This window comes from Nannobrachium achirus (assembly GCF_963921795.1).
Source record: "Nannobrachium achirus genome assembly, chromosome: 9".
Classification (NCBI taxonomy): domain Eukaryota; kingdom Metazoa; phylum Chordata; class Actinopteri; order Myctophiformes; family Myctophidae; genus Nannobrachium; species Nannobrachium achirus.
Window position 1 is genome coordinate 23,574,181 of NC_137818.1, and position 18,085 is coordinate 23,592,265.

General features: G+C 40.6%; 1 protein-coding gene across 2 annotated transcripts; it reads left to right on the forward strand.

Annotated features, from left to right (window-relative positions):
• The first annotated feature begins 3,867 nt into the window (after nucleotides 1-3,867).
• rhoab (ras homolog gene family, member Ab) lies at nucleotides 3,868-18,085 on the forward strand. 2 transcript variants are annotated; one of them, XM_080733128.1, is made up of 6 exons: nucleotides 3,868-3,938; nucleotides 8,615-8,659; nucleotides 11,560-11,717; nucleotides 14,207-14,327; nucleotides 14,803-14,933; nucleotides 15,148-18,085. In XM_080733128.1, the coding sequence occupies exons 3-6, from the start codon at nucleotides 11,562-11,564 to the stop codon at nucleotides 15,319-15,321; spliced, it is 582 nt and encodes a 193-aa protein (XP_080589254.1). In that variant the 5' UTR covers nucleotides 3,868-3,938; nucleotides 8,615-8,659; nucleotides 11,560-11,561; the 3' UTR covers nucleotides 15,322-18,085. The 2 variants fall into 2 exon arrangements, with proteins under 2 accessions (XP_080589254.1, XP_080589253.1); XM_080733127.1 differs by lacking the exon at nucleotides 8,615-8,659 and having other exon boundaries at nucleotides 3,869-3,938.

Genomic DNA, 18,085 nt, shown 5'->3' on the forward strand with positions numbered 1-18,085 from the left:
TTAGTGGTTGTTGTTGGTTGTCAGGGAGATATCACAACCAATGCATTTTCAAATCAGATCCACAAACACAATAAAAGTCATGCTCCACTCCTCAGTCTGGAGTGGCCACATAGAAGAACGCCTTGGTTATAGACATAGTGGAGGACAGATGTGATCTGGGATTGTTAACCTACAGTATATGCACTCAATATACACCTCTAGAACACATAGAATATGTACAGTAAGGTTCAGTAGAGTACAGTAAACGTACAGTAAGGTTCAGTAGAGTACAGTAAAGTACAGTAAGGTACAGTAAAGTACAATAAAGTACAGTAAAGTACAATAAAGTACAGTAAGGTACAGTGGAGTACAGTAAAGTACAGTAGAGTACAGTAAAGTACAGTATAGTAAGGTACAGTAGAGTACAGTACAGTAAGGTACAGTACGGTACAGTAGAGTACAGTATAGTATAGTACAGTAAGGTACAGTACAGTAAGGTACAATAGAGTACAGTAAAGTACAGTACAGTAAGGTACAGTAGAGTACAGTAAAGTACAGTAAGGTACAGTACAGTAGAGTACAGTAAAGTACAGTAAGTTACAGTAGAGTACAGTAAAGTACAGTAAAGTACAAAACAATACAGTAAGGTACAGTAGAGTAGAGTAAAGTACAGTAGAGTACAGTAAAGTACAATAAAGTACAGTAAAGTATAATAAAGTACAGTAAGGTACAGTGGAGTACAGTAAAGTACAGTAGAGTACAGTAAAGTACAGTAGAGTACAGTAAAGTACAGTATAGTAAGGTACAGTAGAGTACAGTACAGTAAGGTACAGTACGGTACAGTAGAGTACAGTATAGTATAGTACAGTAAGGTACAGTACAGTACAGTAAGGTACAGTAGAGTACAGTAAAGTACAGTACAGTAAGGTACTGTAGAGTACAGTAAAGTACAGTAAGTTACAGTAGAGTACAGTAAAGTACAGTAAGGTACAGTACAGTAGAGTACAGTAAAGTACAGTAAGTTACAGTACAGTACAGTACAGTAAGGTGCAGTACAGTATAGTAAGGTACAGTACAATACTGTAAGGTACTACCTTAAAGTATCCTATTTGTTGGGTTGGAAGCGAGCCCACACTGTTTCGAAGGAACAGTATTTCTAGTTTACATTGAGATCCTAATTCTATTTAACTCATAAACATTGAATGACAGACAGATAGAAGTACAGTACTATGCAGTAGCTATATCATCAGAAAAACATTTGTAAACAAAAACAACAATGAAAAATAAAAGGTATTTACAGAGAAGGGTCAGGGGAGGGTTGGCTAGGTTTATTGTTACCAGTTACAGTTAAGCCCATTTTCCACTGGCCCAACTCCACACCACTCCACACCACACCGCCCACTTGTGCCAGGTTTTCCACTACAAGGACCTGGGTAGAGTGGTGTGAAAGTGGTACTAAACAGGGTACTAAAAAGTATCCACTCTAGAGTAGGTCTGAGCTAGGCCAAACAGGGCCAAACACTTCATAATGATTATGACTGATCACTCACTGACTTTTCATTTAGACCACCAGGATATAGTTGTAATACATGATAATAGATTCTATTGTGTTATAACCACTATTATAATCTATTATAGTGTATTTTAATTATCATCGTTTTAATACTTTATAATGTACTATAATCACAGTTATAATCCATTACAGTGCATTATAATTAGGATAGTTGTAATACAAATTTATATTGTATTATAAATTATAATCACAGTTAAAAGGGTCAATTTGATAGGGGTACTTTTTTGTAATGGAAAATGTAGATATTTTGTATGTGATGTGGTGTGGTGTGGTGTGGTGCTAAAACTGCAGTCGAAAAGGGGCTTTAGTGACAGCCGCTACACTAGTACTACAGGCCAGTACAGGGTTGTCTTGTTTCTATCAATTTGGTGCACTTCCTAAATTCACCCCCAGATGGCGGGGTAAGTACAACCTCTTCATTAAAGAACTTGTGCGGCGGGTAGGCCTATTATAAGTAACAAAACTGAGTCTGCCGCAGTCTAGATTATCAAGATATTCGTAGCTTCATAGTCCTTTGCGTGGCACATTAGCTCAAGCAAAACATCTCCTGTATTATACAAAGGGGGATATAGCCTAGGCTAGGGTGTCATTTCAGGGTCACAAATTAATCATCCTCCTGATAACTTCTGGAAGTTGCCAATCGGGTTTACTTCCTCTTTCGGTGTGTAACTGACTGACAAGAATGGTATTTAGCTCTGACGTATGACAACGTATCGACTTCTAAAAATAGTCCGTTGTTTGTTTATGACTCATGTCATTGATCAATGGAACAACAACACATTTTCTCCAAACAGTTACAAGCCACTACTTGAAGGCAAGCCCGCAAAGTGCGCTTGGGGGCGTGTCTAAGATCCAGTGGTGTAAAGTAACTAAATTTGTACTTTACTTACAATTTCCAATACTTTTACTTCGACCCCACTACATCTCGTAGAGTAGATAATTTAGACATTTAGAAGACTTAATCCAGAGCGATTTATAATATACACATAGGCTAAACACAGAAACAAAACTATAAAATCAAAAAATATAAAAACGACCTACCGAAGGCCTTACTTACACCCTTTAAAACCAGCTCTGAAAACCCACTTACAGGCGGCTGCCACTCAAAGCTAGTAATAAACCTAGCCTAAATGCTTATTGCTTCCCTGACCCTTCTTTCTAAATACCTTTGGCTTTTATTTTCCATTGTTGTTTTTGTTTATAACAGTTTTTTCTACCGATGCATACTTAGCTACTGTGTTCGTTCTATTTGTCTGTTATAGAGAAGGATCTCCTTGGAAATAAGCAGTTTCCTTGTTTGTAGCCTACCAGTGAACTGTAGCTACTGTTATGAAACTGTACCTTTACCTATGCAATATTAAACATAAAATGGGACAATGAGTAGCCTACTTTCTACTTTTGGTACTTTAACCCTTAAGTTCTGTTCAGATTCACTACACCTTCGTTCTGTTCGGGTCATTTTGACCCGGGGGATATTTGGTTTAGAAAAAACAACACTAATATAAATTTTAACTTAACAAATCATCATGATACATTGTCTTTGACTCAATACCAAACAATTCATGTGATATATATGGTAAATGTTTGCATTTCTGCTTTGCTATATCACATTAAACACTAAAAGAGCTAGGCGTTTTTACTGATTTAGCTGAAATTCATGTAAAAAACGACTTTATTTAATACTGGGCAATATTGCTCATGCTTATAGGAAACAATGAAAATCAGGTTTGGAATGGGGCTTCGGAAGGGGGGTGTTAGAAGTGGGGGTGACTGTGTGTCTGTATTTTGGCATAATACTGTGTATTTCTGTGCATCTGTGCTTCCCGGGTCAAAATGACCCGAACAGCACTTAAGGTTCAAAAAATATGAGGGGGGTGTAGCATGGGTGTAGTGCAAAAATATTTTTTTTACAAGTTCATCTCAGAAGAATCTTTAAGGCCAGTGAGTTTCAGGTGGAAAAAATGTAAACTTCTACCTTTTTTTTCCAAATGAAAATGTAAAACGGGTCAAAATGACCCGAACAGAACTTAAGGGTTAAGTACATTTTGAGGCCAATACTTTTACTCAAGGAAATGTTGAATTGCGGACTTCTACTTTTACGTTGCAGTATTGATACTTTTACTTTTGTAAAAGTAAAACACTTAAGTAAAAGTACTTTTTCCCCCACTGAGAAAGACAACCCAGGAGGCGCACCAGCAGGACCAGCACCACTAATAAGACGTGCCCGCGCAGGCGTGGCTCATGCTCGTCCCCGTCACCCCTCCCCCCAGCTACAATCCCCGGCCGCGCGCTCCCGTCCAAACTAATTTATCGAAGCGGCACACAGACACACAGGGAGCACGATACATTCCACCGACTGCTGCTACAGTACCCACATAAACCGCAGGTAAACTACTTCAATTATTTAATCATTTACCGACGAATACATTCTGTTTGGTGTTTCACAGATGCAGGTTACTTTTATTGTGAATTATAAGTTGTCCACGGACCACTTGGCGGGTCCAGGACGGGCTAAAAAGAGCTAACTGACTTGGTTAGCCTGCCAAGTTAGCTTATTTTCCCCCAACCGACCGACCGACCTCACATTTCAACGCTGCAGTGGTGGATAAAAAGTACTCACATTTTTTTACGCGACGCGTTGTGAGCTTGTTGATTGGCTATTTTCAAAGGTGTTGTTTAGCAGAACAAGTAAAAGTATTGGCAAATACAAATAACTCAAGTGTACTTGTACAGTAGCTACTTGAGTGAATGTACTTACCACCACTGCAACGCTGCTTCCTTCCGCACTTAATTAGCATTCTACTGTGTCTTCACTCGGGTTCTCTTTGAACGGAGTACCGTTTAGTATGTACGAAACCGTTCTCTTCTCTCGAAAGTCTGGACTGTAAAGTCACTATGAAAAGTTGAGCAAATGGTTCACAAACTTGTATCGCAAAGATTAGAATAGGCGGTCCGCCGGCTTCCGTCAAGAGAGAGTGTTTTTTACTGGTGATTCAGTCAGAGTGTATGAAAGGGTGCGCTCGTTTTATTGTCCACGACATTGCAAGCGGCGCGAAGGCCAGCGGACCTTGGTCCTGCTCTTCGCCCCCGAGCGCCGCAGGCGCGAGTGGCCGCGAAGAGCGGGCCAGGGCCGCGCGGCCGGCGGAGCGCCGCGCGAGTTACGAAGCCGTGGTGAATGCAATCGTTATATTTATGCCCAGGCCGTAAGGCCTGGGCAAGCCCACGATAAACGCCCGCGCAGTCCGGTGCGCATTTCCGAACGCACCCTTTCCCCACACTCGGACTGAAACACCAGTAAAAAACACCATCCCTTCAGTCAAGCCTCTTTTTTCCCTCTGACTTGCCTCGACTCAACAGATTTTTCAACGGCAAAACTAATGCTGTGTTTTAATGACTCTGCTCACGAACTTGTTACATTTGTACCGATTTGTACGCGCTCAGTTAAAAATGACCACACCACCAACACAGGATTTGACTGTATGTCATGTGTGGCAACTTATTACAATCTATGACTCCTTTTTAACATGGAAAAAGTTAAATGTAAAGCCCAATTTGTTATTTTTGTAAAGTAACCGTGTAAAATTAATGGAGAGAAGCTGGCTCTTTATTTTATTGATCCGGTGATGGAAAAAAATATTTTCTGGTCTCAAAGTGGGCATGCCTCCCCCCTTCTACAGTGGAATAAGTGTGTACATTTAAATTTGATGTTTGCTTGTCTTGGGAATGGGGCCACCCACCCATTCTTGCACTGCGGACACACTAGCCATCTGTTGCCTGTGTGATGACGCCATGTTTGTGGTGACCCACCCAATAGCTAGGTGCTTCAAACCACTGTTCTGATGGAAAACAAGTAGCTCTTGTAGAAATATGAAAGCTGTTCTTGTGTTGGGGGCGTTCCTGATCTTTAACAAAAGTACTGTATTTAACATTAAAGTGAACCACTTTCTTTTGTAAATGAGCCAAATTCATTCATTTTGATAGACCCTTTTTAAAAAATAAAATAAAAGGCTATAGTGTTTTCCATGGCTTAGAGATTTGACCAATTTTTCTATGCATCAGCTTTGCTATGAGCTCAAATAAGCTACTTGAATAAAATAAATGTATTGTCAAGACACAATTCTCTAATAAAACATAGTATTTAATTTATTCTTGCATCTAGGTGGACCTGTACCATGTAGTGATAATAATAATTATTTTAGGCTATGTTTGTTCAATGCATTGATCACTTTTATAACCACCCAATTGTAGTTGTATGGTATAGTAGCTATATGCTAGACAGATTTATTTGTAATCGTTCATATTAGGCAATACGCATGCAGCTTATTATGCTGCTAGTATCCAGATTCAGAATGACTTATGAATGCAACAGTTGAATAAGCTTCCATTTTCTATATTACCAATATTATAAATGGTCAGTGGCAAATAATGTAATAATAATAATAATAATAATAATGCATTATTAAGTTACCAAACGAATATCCCAGCCAGAAAAATGGATGGTGAATATCTGCCATGTGAATGTAGCCTGAAATGGAAATTTGAGAGCCAGGATTAAACATTACGAAGCTGGAACTTGTGTATAATTCCGAGATGTTTTTTCAGGAACATAATATGTTCCTGAAAAATGTTCCTATGCTACAATGCTACAATGCAAGTTGACATATTATGTCAACTTGCATTGTAGCATAGGAACATGCTGGTAATGGCACAACACTAGTGTTTAACAGGAACAAGCATTTGGTGCAATGGGGCACCAAATGACAAGTAGCCTATGCACATTGAATCACAATTACAGAGTTTTATTATCACAATATCCTGCTAGGAGTTTGGAAGAGAGACATTACTGATACCAAAAGCACAAATCTTGTAATTGGAGCAGTCAGTGGCAGTGCTAGTCTGATTCACGCCCAGACGCTTTAAATCTTGTACCCTCTACTGGGGAAAGCCATTTCTGACTGGAAAGATTGAAGGAGCTGTCATGATATAATTAGTCATTACAATTGCCATAGATAATTAAACTGAGCTGGGAGGGAAAAAACATCACTAAATGTATGAAAAGGCTGCAGCCACCCTCACTATGCACCACCATCTCTCTCTACGTCCTTTCTATCTGTTGATTGAATATCTGTTCAAGTTATTCCCATATCCATCTAGCATTTCTTCCATTTAATATCTCTCTCCCACCCACGCTTATCTTCTCTATTATTTTCATCCTGTGCTGTTTGCCTAAAGTTGCACCCTCATCTTCTCTCTCTGTCTCCCTATCCATCTTTTCCTCCCTCTGTCTCCTCATCTTTATTTCTTTTAACCTACCAATTAGGGGTGTGCGATATGACGATAATTATCGTCTCGGCGATACAGCTTTGCCACGATAGGCCATTTCAGAATATCGTTTCTCTCGTGATACAAACAGTCATTTAGAAAAGGCTCTGGAATCTGGATATACAGCGAGTGCACGTTCCATGAGTCGCAGCTCGATTGCTTAATTTATACTTCTATAGTACGGTGGTGTAATTCGCCAAAAAGAACAGATCTACAAGCTATAACGTGTCGCGGCTCAACGTGTCGTATAGCTTGGGGATCTGTCCCCTGCTTTCACGGCCCCTCCCCCGGGCAGCACGCAGACAGGCTACAGAGTGTCTACAGCACTGACTGAGTTGTGTGCAGGAGCTGAGGAGCACCGAGCAGCACGGCACACTGGCCCACGATTTAGTTTCACTTTCACGGGACTTTGTAAAGCAGGGATGCAGCTTGGCCTGCATTCTTTGGAGCATATTTTTCGTAATGGATGCATTAAACTAACAGGACGCAAACTACTGTACTTATCCGTCCTGCTATCGCTATCAGCCATCTCACTGCTTGCAAAGCTGTGCTGGAGTCTCCACTCTGGCAGTATTGATGAGATGATTTAGATCACCTTGTAAATCCATGCTTCTGTTTTTATTAACTACAAACAAGTAGCTTTTTGCTGCGATTTGTAAAGTGCTTTGTTTGTTATGTTTTCACCATTGATGCATGCGTGTGTCGTCGCGTCTCGCGGTGAAATCGTAGCGTCTATTTTGCGTCTATTACATAATTGGCTTAGTTATAAAACCATGCCATTATTGTTAGTAGAAAAGCTAAAAGCTAGGATGATAATGAGTGAGTAATTCTCTAAAAAGAAAGCTTGTATCATCATAACAAACCTCCTGACTTTGGTTGGTCATAAGGTAATTTGTTTTCCCTGAAGTTTCAATGGTAAGGCATGGGTTGTTGTCAACCTGTGGGTCGAGACCCCCAGAGAGGTCCCGCCAAATTGTTTTGAAAATAGCCGATCTACAAGCTCACAACACTCAAAAAAACATTTTAAGGGAACCCATAAAACATTTCTGGGACCCATTTGAATGACCTGAACCATCATCACACCAACTAGTAAATATTTTGAGGTAAAAAATGATAATTGTTTAATCAAAAATCTGAATGTTATCATTAAAAAATCATAGATTAGGCTATCTATCTTTCTATCTGCAGCATAAAAATGAATAGATTATCTATAGAATATCTGTGTGGGTCTAATAATCATAATAAACCTAAAAACTCGCATAAAACAGTATCGTGATAATATCGTGTATCGTGATACTGCATGAAGCATATCGTGATAATGCTTTTTGCCAGTATCGCCCACCCCTACTACCAATCCATCCGCCTAATTAATTTGTCTGTGCCCCCACTCTTTCACCTCTCCTCCACCCCATCAATAATTTTCCCTTATCTCCTTTTTTGTTCCATCCCCTCCAGTGTCTCTTTTCACCACTTAATCTCTCTTCCGCTATTTTCCCTCAGCGTTCTTTCTCTTCCTCCATCCCCCACTCTATCTCCTCCTGGCATCCCAAATCCCACACTACAGTCTCTTTCCCTGTTGCATTCATTCCTTAAAGGAGTAGTTCACCCCAACATGACTTTTTTTCTATTGATTACTCACGCCAGCTGCCAGGGAGACTTGAGTTCACTGGTATTTTTTTGTATTTGTTCAAATCCTAAGACAAAAATGTATTATAATAAATTTACACCCATTGATTCCAGGTGGGGACCCGAATCCATTTGGGTCCCCATCCGGAATCAATGAGGGTAATTTTTTTGTAATTAAATTATTGTCTTCGGAATGCGACAAATACAAAAAATATTATTGAACTCAACTCCATGGCATGAGTAATCAATAGAAAAAAAGTCATTTGGGGGGTGAACTACTCCTTTAATGTTGGTGGACGTAATTGTTCAGGTGGGGATTTGTAAAGATAGTCCGCTCCTCATTATCTAAGATTAGATGGATCAGGTGTGTCACGTATGAACATAGGTGTTGTTTTTGCTTGCGTTCCTGTTGCCAACACTCTTCATGAAGGCAGTTTTTAACCGCACAGATTCGGCCACGATTTTCCGTCAAAAAGCGCCTACTGCTGACACGGAGCCATTGGGAGCTCGTCGGCAAGAGATGCTTGCCGTCGATAGGGTTGTCGGTCGGAACCAGTCGATGAAAAACGGAACCTGCTAAGTATTTTGCAGTCTGTCTATTGCAAGGAGTCTGTAGACTTGAGGCGACTAGACTAGATAGATACCCCTGTAGAGTGGACCTTGAGTTTGCTAAAATTGCTACTGCTGCAGAACCAAGCCTAAACAAGCCAGAGACATTTTAACTAAATACCATATTCTCAATCTCAACTCTCAATTCCTATACCAATCGACTCCAAAGCAAAGCTAAGTAATAGTGCTGTGTTGTTTTGGTGAGAGAATCGGAGAAAACACAGCAGGGAGAGAAACTCTCTGGTTGCCAGATTCTGTGAGTGAAACAAGCGACCAAGCGACCAGGTCTATGAAAACAAGCCCAAAAGAAGCGACCAGTTTCACCGCTTGAGCTCTATTACATAATACATTGGCTATTTTCTAAAAGAATACTTCAAAGCAAGGCCAAATAAGCAACTACACATCAGAAACAAGCCCAGACAAAAGCAACCCGCAACTGCCAACATTATAGGAAAACAGGATCAAAGTCGCTTATAATGAGCAGACCTGGCAACACTGCCATACCAGCGTTATTTCATGCGATGTCAGTGCACAAGCGCAAAACTGTGTACAGTAACTACAGTCGGCGTACAGTTGGCTGACAAAAAATGTACTTTTTCTTTTGCAGTTCTTTGCAGTCTGTGTACAGTCAGAAGGAGTCTCCTGTAGGCCTGTCCTCTAAAAATCGACGAATCGACGCGTCGTTTTAAGCCCCCGGAATCGACGCCAATTGTTTGAGTCGAGCCGTCAAAAATATATAATTTTTTTTATCACACCAGTATACTGTGGTGCGGTATGAGAGCGCTGGACTGTGACTGTCATGTAATTCTTATTGAGTCCATACTTCCTACTACTTGTAAACTAGACTTAAAAATAAAATCAGTTCACGTGACTTGAAAGTTGCCTTGATCATATAACAGGGAGCTCTTATTTTGAAGTTAACCGCTTGGAAAGGAAATGCGTCGACGTGTTGTTATTCTACTTGAGAGCTGGCCAAAGAAGCAGCAGAGCCAGCGCGATGCGCTTTCACTTTCACTGCCGTGGGTGTGTGGTGGTTGGACTCAGGCTGAGAATAGCGACGGGCGAACTGTTTTCTTTTTATTATCTCGCACCAGATCTTCTCGCACTCGAATCGACTTGATAAATCCTGCGTCGAGGACAGCCCTGGTCTCCTGTAGTCTGTTTGGTGAAAAGCCACCTTAAGATGCATGTCAATGTTATTAAAACCTAACGACACGTTGCATCCTGGTGCGTTGAGCTAGCAGATCTGCTACTGTGTATTTTAAATAATTGTTCATTAATCATAATCTTAATGAGGAAAAAAGTTTAAAGCAACATAATCGTGATTTGAAGTCATATTGCCAAGACCTTCAGTGGAGTATCAAGGCCGGTCAGTGCCCACTGTTTGGTCTGAATTCACAGTGGCCTGAGGGACTTATTTCGTTTTTCTATGATTTCAACATGTATTTGTTCACCACGAAGTGTTATCAGAGTAAAATAGGGTACGTCCCTGCACACAGACAGTGAGTTTAATTGCATAATATTTTCCACCAGAGAAGCAGAACGCATAGTATCACTTGATACTGAATGAACGTCCTTGTGCTTGTTTATATTCCCACATTATAGGAGAATTTCGGGCCAAAATGGCAATCTTACCATTCAAAGTATGTATTTGAAGCCCAAAAACATGGTCCAGTTGTCCCGTTTTGAAAAGATGCAATATATTAAATTGTTGTTTGAGCCTTCATACCCAAACACGACTTCAAACGGGAAAGATTGGATATATTGTTAATCGTTTATTTTTCTCGCTTCAAAGTCCATTTTCTCGCTACATCAGTCGCCGACACAGTTAGCAACACATACAAACTATATCTCCAGGGGTACGCCGTAGTTGTTAAAATGCTGAACTTTGAAATCCCGTCTCTTGCCAAGTTGCGTTAATTCTGGGGGGAGAACAGTTCCAAATCCCAAATGCTTATTCTTTTTAGAGAGTGCAGTTCTCAGAAAAGACTTGACAGGATTAAATTCCTCTGCTCATTCATTCACAATCTCTTGTTTTCTTGTGCTTCCTTCCTTGATGGATGCAGTGAGGTTAGTACAAAAAAAAACATTCTGGGAGGATGCTTTCATCCAGGACATCTTACAGTACCTTTTATCAATGTATGTTTATTATAGTGGGGGCTGTTTCCTAGTAGGTATGTAATCAAGGCATTAAATTAGTAATTATTGTGCTACACAGGGAATTGAACCCATAACCCTGGAATAGTCGTTGCCATGTTCCATCACAGGGAAGTGAACCTGACATTCAACTTGACGATCCATACAAGCTGACAGTTTCATTAAGGTTAGCCCCACTAGGAAATGTTCTCCTGAGTCCTGACTCCTGACCCAGTCCCACGCAGCCTAGACTGTGGTGTAGTACCATTTTTAATACCTCAAGGTTCACAGTCTTACCTCATGTCCCTCCCCAGGTATGGCAGCCATCCGTAAGAAGCTGGTGATCGTGGGGGATGGAGCTTGTGGTAAGACCTGTCTGCTGATTGTCTTCAGTAAAGACCAGTTCCCTGAGGTCTACGTGCCCACTGTGTTCGAGAACTACGTAGCCGACATCGAGGTGGATGGCAAACAGGTACAGTGACCATGAGCTGCGACTAAGGATTATTAAGCTATTGAGTAATTAACACAACGATTATCATAATTTATTTAAACTTTCTTAAACATTTATACATTTTAAAACAATTTATTTTCTGAGGAATGCATGCCCAGCTTAAAGGGATATTTCACTTTCAAACACGTTTGGAGTCATACTTGGACCCCAAACATGGCACCCCAGACAAGTTGCTTGATTTAGTATTTATCAGACAAGCCCCTGTCCCATACAAACTCATCGTATCTTCAAACTCTTAATTTTAACTGTGTGTGATTAATTGAAAACACATGTCCTTGTTTCTGGTGACTTGTATTGTCCTAATACATGATGAGGACGTGTTATTATTTTTTAAGACATTTTAAAGTAAACAATACATGAAAAAGTAATTGAAAAAACATGCCCCCTCACGAAGGGGGTATGAGGTGCAGTGTTGGGAAAGTTCACTTTCTACATGAACTAGTTCAATGTTGATCTGCAAGCTCACAACATGTCGTGGATGCTACGCATTGTGAGGTCAGCTATTTTTGGCATGCAACACATCTTAAGGTGAAGTCAGGCTTTACTTGGGAGATGTGTGTTATGGATGAGCGCCATTCACAAACGCCATAATGAACACGTTCACAATAACATTCATCTGGCGGAAATACATTATGTTCAGTTCAGCCAAAATATGAACAGGTTCATGAACGATCGTTCATTGAACTTTTTCAAGCACAACACTGATGAGGAGTGTTGTCAGAACTTGGATACTGCATGTTCAATCGGAGGGATTAAAATCATGTTCATCAGAGTGATTAAAATCATAACTTGCTGAATTCTCAACCAAACTTCCAGTGGTTTGGTTTGTTTGACAGACGTGTGTAGTTATATAGGATAGATATAGGATACTTGGTTAACCCTCTTTTTAAATTGGGGTTTCACATCAAGGGCCCTTATCTTATGTACAAAGTGATAGGAATTGTTATTAAACCTTTGGTCTCAGGTACTTGTGTGCAAATATTTATTTCTTGTGGTGGAGTTGTGGCTAGTTGGCCCTGTCAATATGGTGGTGACCTTGACATAAGATCCAGTGGCCAATGAGTTGTATATGGCTAGACTGCTACTATTGGTCTGCATCCTATAAGCTTTTAAAAGGCCGCTCCACACACTCAGCTCAGGCATCAGGCTGGACCACTCACTGGTCGTTTGGTTAATTCATGTACAGGTAGTGTCACACTTGACAAACAGTTTGATCTAGTTTCCCATCTCTATTTAGCCCGTCACCTGTCTGGTGAGATTAACATCTTTTAATATCTTTCTGTCAATGGATTTTCCAGTGTTGCATTGTGAAACAACTCCACCATCCAAATTCAATGTATAGTTCCTAATCTAATTTGTAATATTCCTTATTTGGTAGGTAGAATAGATAATTCAAATTACTAATTGTACACATAAAGAAGATGCTACACACATCTGTGGTCCTGGAGCAAAACTAGCGGCAGTATCACAAAAAGTAGTTATTCGATCAATCAGATCTTCATCAGGACATACAACTACTGCAATCTTTATACCAGGGGTTCCCAAACCTTTTTGTCTCAGGGCACCCCATAAATATTTTTTTAATCCGAGGCACCCCTACATTATAATTTTCACTCCCAGCACCTTATGTTTATAGCATATCGTCATTGTCGGGTGGCCTTGTATGTCCAAAACCGTTCGTTTTGTATTTAACATAAAATGTACTAAACTAGTGAAAACAGCGTCGCGAGGCATTGTGTGCTTGTAGATCGGCTGTTTTCACTAGTTTTGTTCGACAGTCTTGTATGATGAAGCAGGGCTTTGCTTTACCAAAAGACGTACACATTTGAAACTTGGAGATAGAAGGTTTCTGCCCGACAGTGATGATATTTTAGTTATTATGTTGCGAGGAAAACGTTGAGATAATAGCCATTTTGGTTAGAACTAACTTTGTACTTCAAGTTTAAAATGATAATGAATATGTCTTCAAGTGTCCAAATAAATTATCTCGCGGCACCCCTGGACTGCCGTCGCGGCACCCCAGGGTGCCCCGTCACCCACTTTGAAAACCCCTGCTTTATACAACTGTCCTGATTACGGTCTGATTGATCGAAAATGCTGACAGCAATAAAAATACAACAGAGCTTTTTGCAGCATTACCGGTGTGCAGACTCTGAACACCCAAGCACAAGCCAAATGCTGGCACAGATCTGCTGTGGTTAAGATTGTCTGATCTACCAGCCATTCTGTCAGCTGTCCAGCTAAGAGGGCCAGATCTGTTTTAAATAAAACAAATGTATTTGGCAGAGGACTCTGATTAGATGTTAAAATATTTATAATACCTGTGAGTTTGAGATGAGAGTATCGATTCTTTCTCCCTCCTTTCAACCTCTCCCCTCTTTCCACCCCATGCCTATAAACCCATATCAACCACTAATTCCTCCCATCTTCTCACTCTTTCTGTGGTGTAGGTGGAGTTGGCTCTGTGGGACACAGCAGGTCAGGAGGACTATGACAGGCTGAGACCTCTGTCTTATCCAGACACTGATGTAATCCTCATGTGTTTCTCCATAGACAGCCCTGACAGTCTGGGTAAGAGGAAATCCAAAATGAATCACACATATGCATACACTATTTGTCATACAATTTCACATATTTTAAGTTTATCTTAAAAAAGGGAAGTGTGTGTGTGTGTGTGTGTGTGTGTGTGTGTGTGTGTGTGTGTGTGTGTGTGTGTGTGTGTGTGTGTGTGTGTGTGTGTGTGTGTGTGTGTGTGTGTGTGTGTGTGTGTGTGTGTGTGTGTGTGTGTGAGAGAATATGCATCTACTGTATGCAACAAAAGAGAATGCAGTCAATATATCAGCTTGGAGACTGACTGGTTCGAATCCTGTTCCCGACAATCTTGCTGCATTTCTCTCTGTCTCCCCGTTTCCTGTCCATCTCCACTTAGTTTTCAATGGCAGAAAAGATCTAAAACAAAGATCAGTTATTTTCACATTGTACAACAAAGTATAAAACGGGGCTTGAAGATGACGATAAAATCTCTATTCCTGTGTCTGTCCTACAGAAAACATTCCTGAGAAGTGGACCCCTGAGGTAAAACACTTCTGTCCCAACGTCCCCATCATCCTGGTGGGGAACAAGAAGGACCTGAGGAACGATGATCACACGCGCCGAGAGCTGGCCAAGATGAAGCAGGTAGATCTATCTCAAAGTTAAATAAGAGGTGTAAAAACATGACAAACGCGCATATGTATTGCTGATATTAATGATACTCTTAATTCAGAGCATCTTAACAGTGTGGAACTACTAATAAAACATGTACTAATGGAACTAGCACTACTAATATGACCAATACTTCTAAGGGAACCTACATTTACTCTAACCCCAACTTCCTCTTTTAATCCAACAGGAGCCTGTGAAGCCAGAGGAGGGCCGGGACATGGCCAATCGTATTGCGGCTTTTGGCTACATGGAGTGCTCGGCCAAGAGCAAGGATGGTGTGCGGGAGGTGTTTGAGATGGCTACTAGGGCAGCACTGCAGGCCCGCCGCGGCAAGAAGAGCAGTAAATGTCTACTGCTGTAAAATGGCTGCCATATTTGGACTCTTTTTTTACCCCTGGTTACTGCCTGGGGCTAGGGGAAGGGATGCTGGGAGGGAGCGTTAGAAAAGAGTGCAGTAAATGACTACCGTTGTAAGATGGCCATTCATTGGACTCAATTCAACCTAGGTTTGTCCAGGACTATGGCGCTGGGGAGGGAAGCAAGGATATTGGGATGGAGTCGGTAGGAAATAAACCCCAGCTACCATCTGGTGAATTCTGTCTGTCTGGGACGTTTGACTGCTCTACTGGCCATTGTGTTAGGTAGCCAGCCAGTATTTAACAATCCTGTATGTTTGTGAAAAGAGAAAGTGGCTGGTGAGGTTTTGGACGTCCTGGTCAGAGTGGCTGGTGAAGTTTGGGATGTATTGGCCACAGTGGCTGAAGTTTAAGGTGTACTGGCCACCGTGGCTGGATGATGATGATTTCTTGCCTTGGAGGGGTGGGGTGAATATTTGGGGTTGGGAAATGAGTACAAATATGTACTGCTCCTAATAACCACAAATGTTCTCCTCACCTCAGAGTTGACATACCTGGCTGGCACTATGGTGGGGTGGGTGGATGAAGAGGGATAGGAGTATAGTAATTGTTCGCTGCTATCAATGGCCATGACTGTATACGGATCAGACCAGGGCAAAAATGACTGATTTGAACATTTACACAGCTGCTGTTTTGTGAGGAGGTTTTTCTTGGCACCAAATTGTGTTGAACAGCCTCCACAGAAGAGAAACAATACAGTCTAGTACTACTGAAGCTCTCATCCAGTCTGTTCAGACAAGACTACCAATTTCAATAACCAATCGAATAGCTGTTTCAGATTACTTTTCGAAAGTGGTTTGTAAGGACATGATACTGTAAAGATGTGTCAGGGTCTTTATAGATCTGGATGGAAAATTACTAAATGATAAAGCCAGTACGTCCATTGCCCCACGACTCAAACAAAATATCTTATACTGTTCGAAACTCTTTCGTTTGGAGCGTTTTACTACATTCCAACCAACAAAGTGCCATCCGCTGAAATAGTTAAACATTGCTGATATACTGTAGGTGGCAGCCATTTTTGTCTTTACAGGTCCATTCAATACACAAGGGATTCTATTCCAGGTGGTTGTTATAAACTAGGTTATATCAGTAATGGCCATATTATGGAAGGCTGTTGAATTCTATAGGAAGTAATTCTTAGTTGAAAGTAGAAGGATCTGTTGACAAACATGACACCATTCTACCAAATTGGCAAGTATCAGCCACATGCTGTCAAATTGTGACAGTGGCCCACTTTTCTAGCCACTTGATTAGAGAAACGGTTGTGATTTTGGATGTCCTGTTCTAAAAACATAGTTGGCAGGTAACATTTTGGGATGCAACGCTCATTGTGGGACAATACAATGACCTGCCAAGTACTATTGTTTTTAAAAAGAAATGCAACTGTTGGTGAATATTGGAATCAGCCACTGTTGTAATGAAAAGGACAAGTATTTTTCTCATGCCGTGCTCTGTACAACCTGGTCAAACTCATCCACTGGTTCCTCTTTAACCCCCCACCCCCCTGCCTCCCTGCTTTCTACATGGCCGACTGCTGGCTCTCGTTCTCCCCTTCAGACTAGGAGGAACAGCAAGAAGAGGACTGTGAGGAGTGTACACATGCACACTAAGTTGGTATTCCAGCTGTGAAATGGAATGTTTTAAGGTGGCATCCCAATTCACAAACACAATCAGCTCTTGAGTTTAGTAGAAATTCATACAATTGCTTGACCCTGGAGTATTCCAATATTTTTGGAATACTGAAATCTGTACATGCCATTTTCTTTTGGTACTTCTCATCTTTGTAAAGAAACTAGTGGACAAAAATCTCACCCAGAATATGAGATGCTTGTCAATGTCCTAGTTGTCAGAATTGCGGGGGGGCAATCATATTTGGGGAGTAATTTTTTAAATTTTATTTGCATGGTACATTTCCCAATCTTGACTGGAAAGCAGCCATCACTTGACAGTTCCAAAAAAAAGTGTTGGCTGGTAAAAAGTACACTCCTGATATTACATTGAATGTCCCAAATTCTGTCATCTTGTGACATTATTGTGCCCTCGTCATCCTCTTCTTCCTCCTTGTTCTCAGAGAGAAGACTAGTCCAGAACCTGAGACTAAAGTTGTTTTTATACATTTATTTACCCTCTAAAAACTAATGTATATGTTGTCTATCAGTATTTAAAATGGGAGGTAAGAGACTCGGGATTGCTTATGTGTCTTGAATTTTTTATTTTTTAATGCTTTACCTGAATTATTATGGTGATTTACATTTAGTTGTTGCTACCTGTCAATCATCCATTCCAAATGCTGTTTTTGGGCAGTCAGGAGAAAGGCTGGCCTCTCGGCTGCCTGTCTAGAACTCTGCTAGGTCCCATCCCCACCCCTTTTTCCAATCTCCCCTCCATTACCCAAATTTGCTGGCTGGTATTTTACTGTTTTGTTTATTTTAACACAAATGGGCCAAAATGAATAGAGGAACCGATTTCCTTGTTTATGTACAAATCTTATTTTTCTTTTTTTTTTTCTTTTTTCTCGATTTTATTCAAGTTCAGGTTATGAATATGAAATGTTTGTAAACAAAAGAACAGGAAAACTAAGCTGTATGCAAAGTATGTAAATATGAGAAGTGGGTTTGTTAATAGACATGCACACCACAAACACAGGACTGGAAACTGTATTTGTAAACTAGCTTTGGTTTGTGTAATAAAATACTTTATATAATA

Coding starts and splice junctions, on each gene's coding strand:
- rhoab (XM_080733128.1), top strand. CDS start 11,562: ATGGCAGCCATCCGTAAGAAGCTGGTGATCGTGGGGGATGGAGCTTGT. Junction 11,718..14,206: donor TCGAGGTGGATGGCAAACAG/GTACAGTGACCA, acceptor TCTGTGGTGTAG/GTGGAGTTGGCTCTGTGGGA. Junction 14,328..14,802: donor AGACAGCCCTGACAGTCTGG/GTAAGAGGAAAT, acceptor TCTGTCCTACAG/AAAACATTCCTGAGAAGTGG.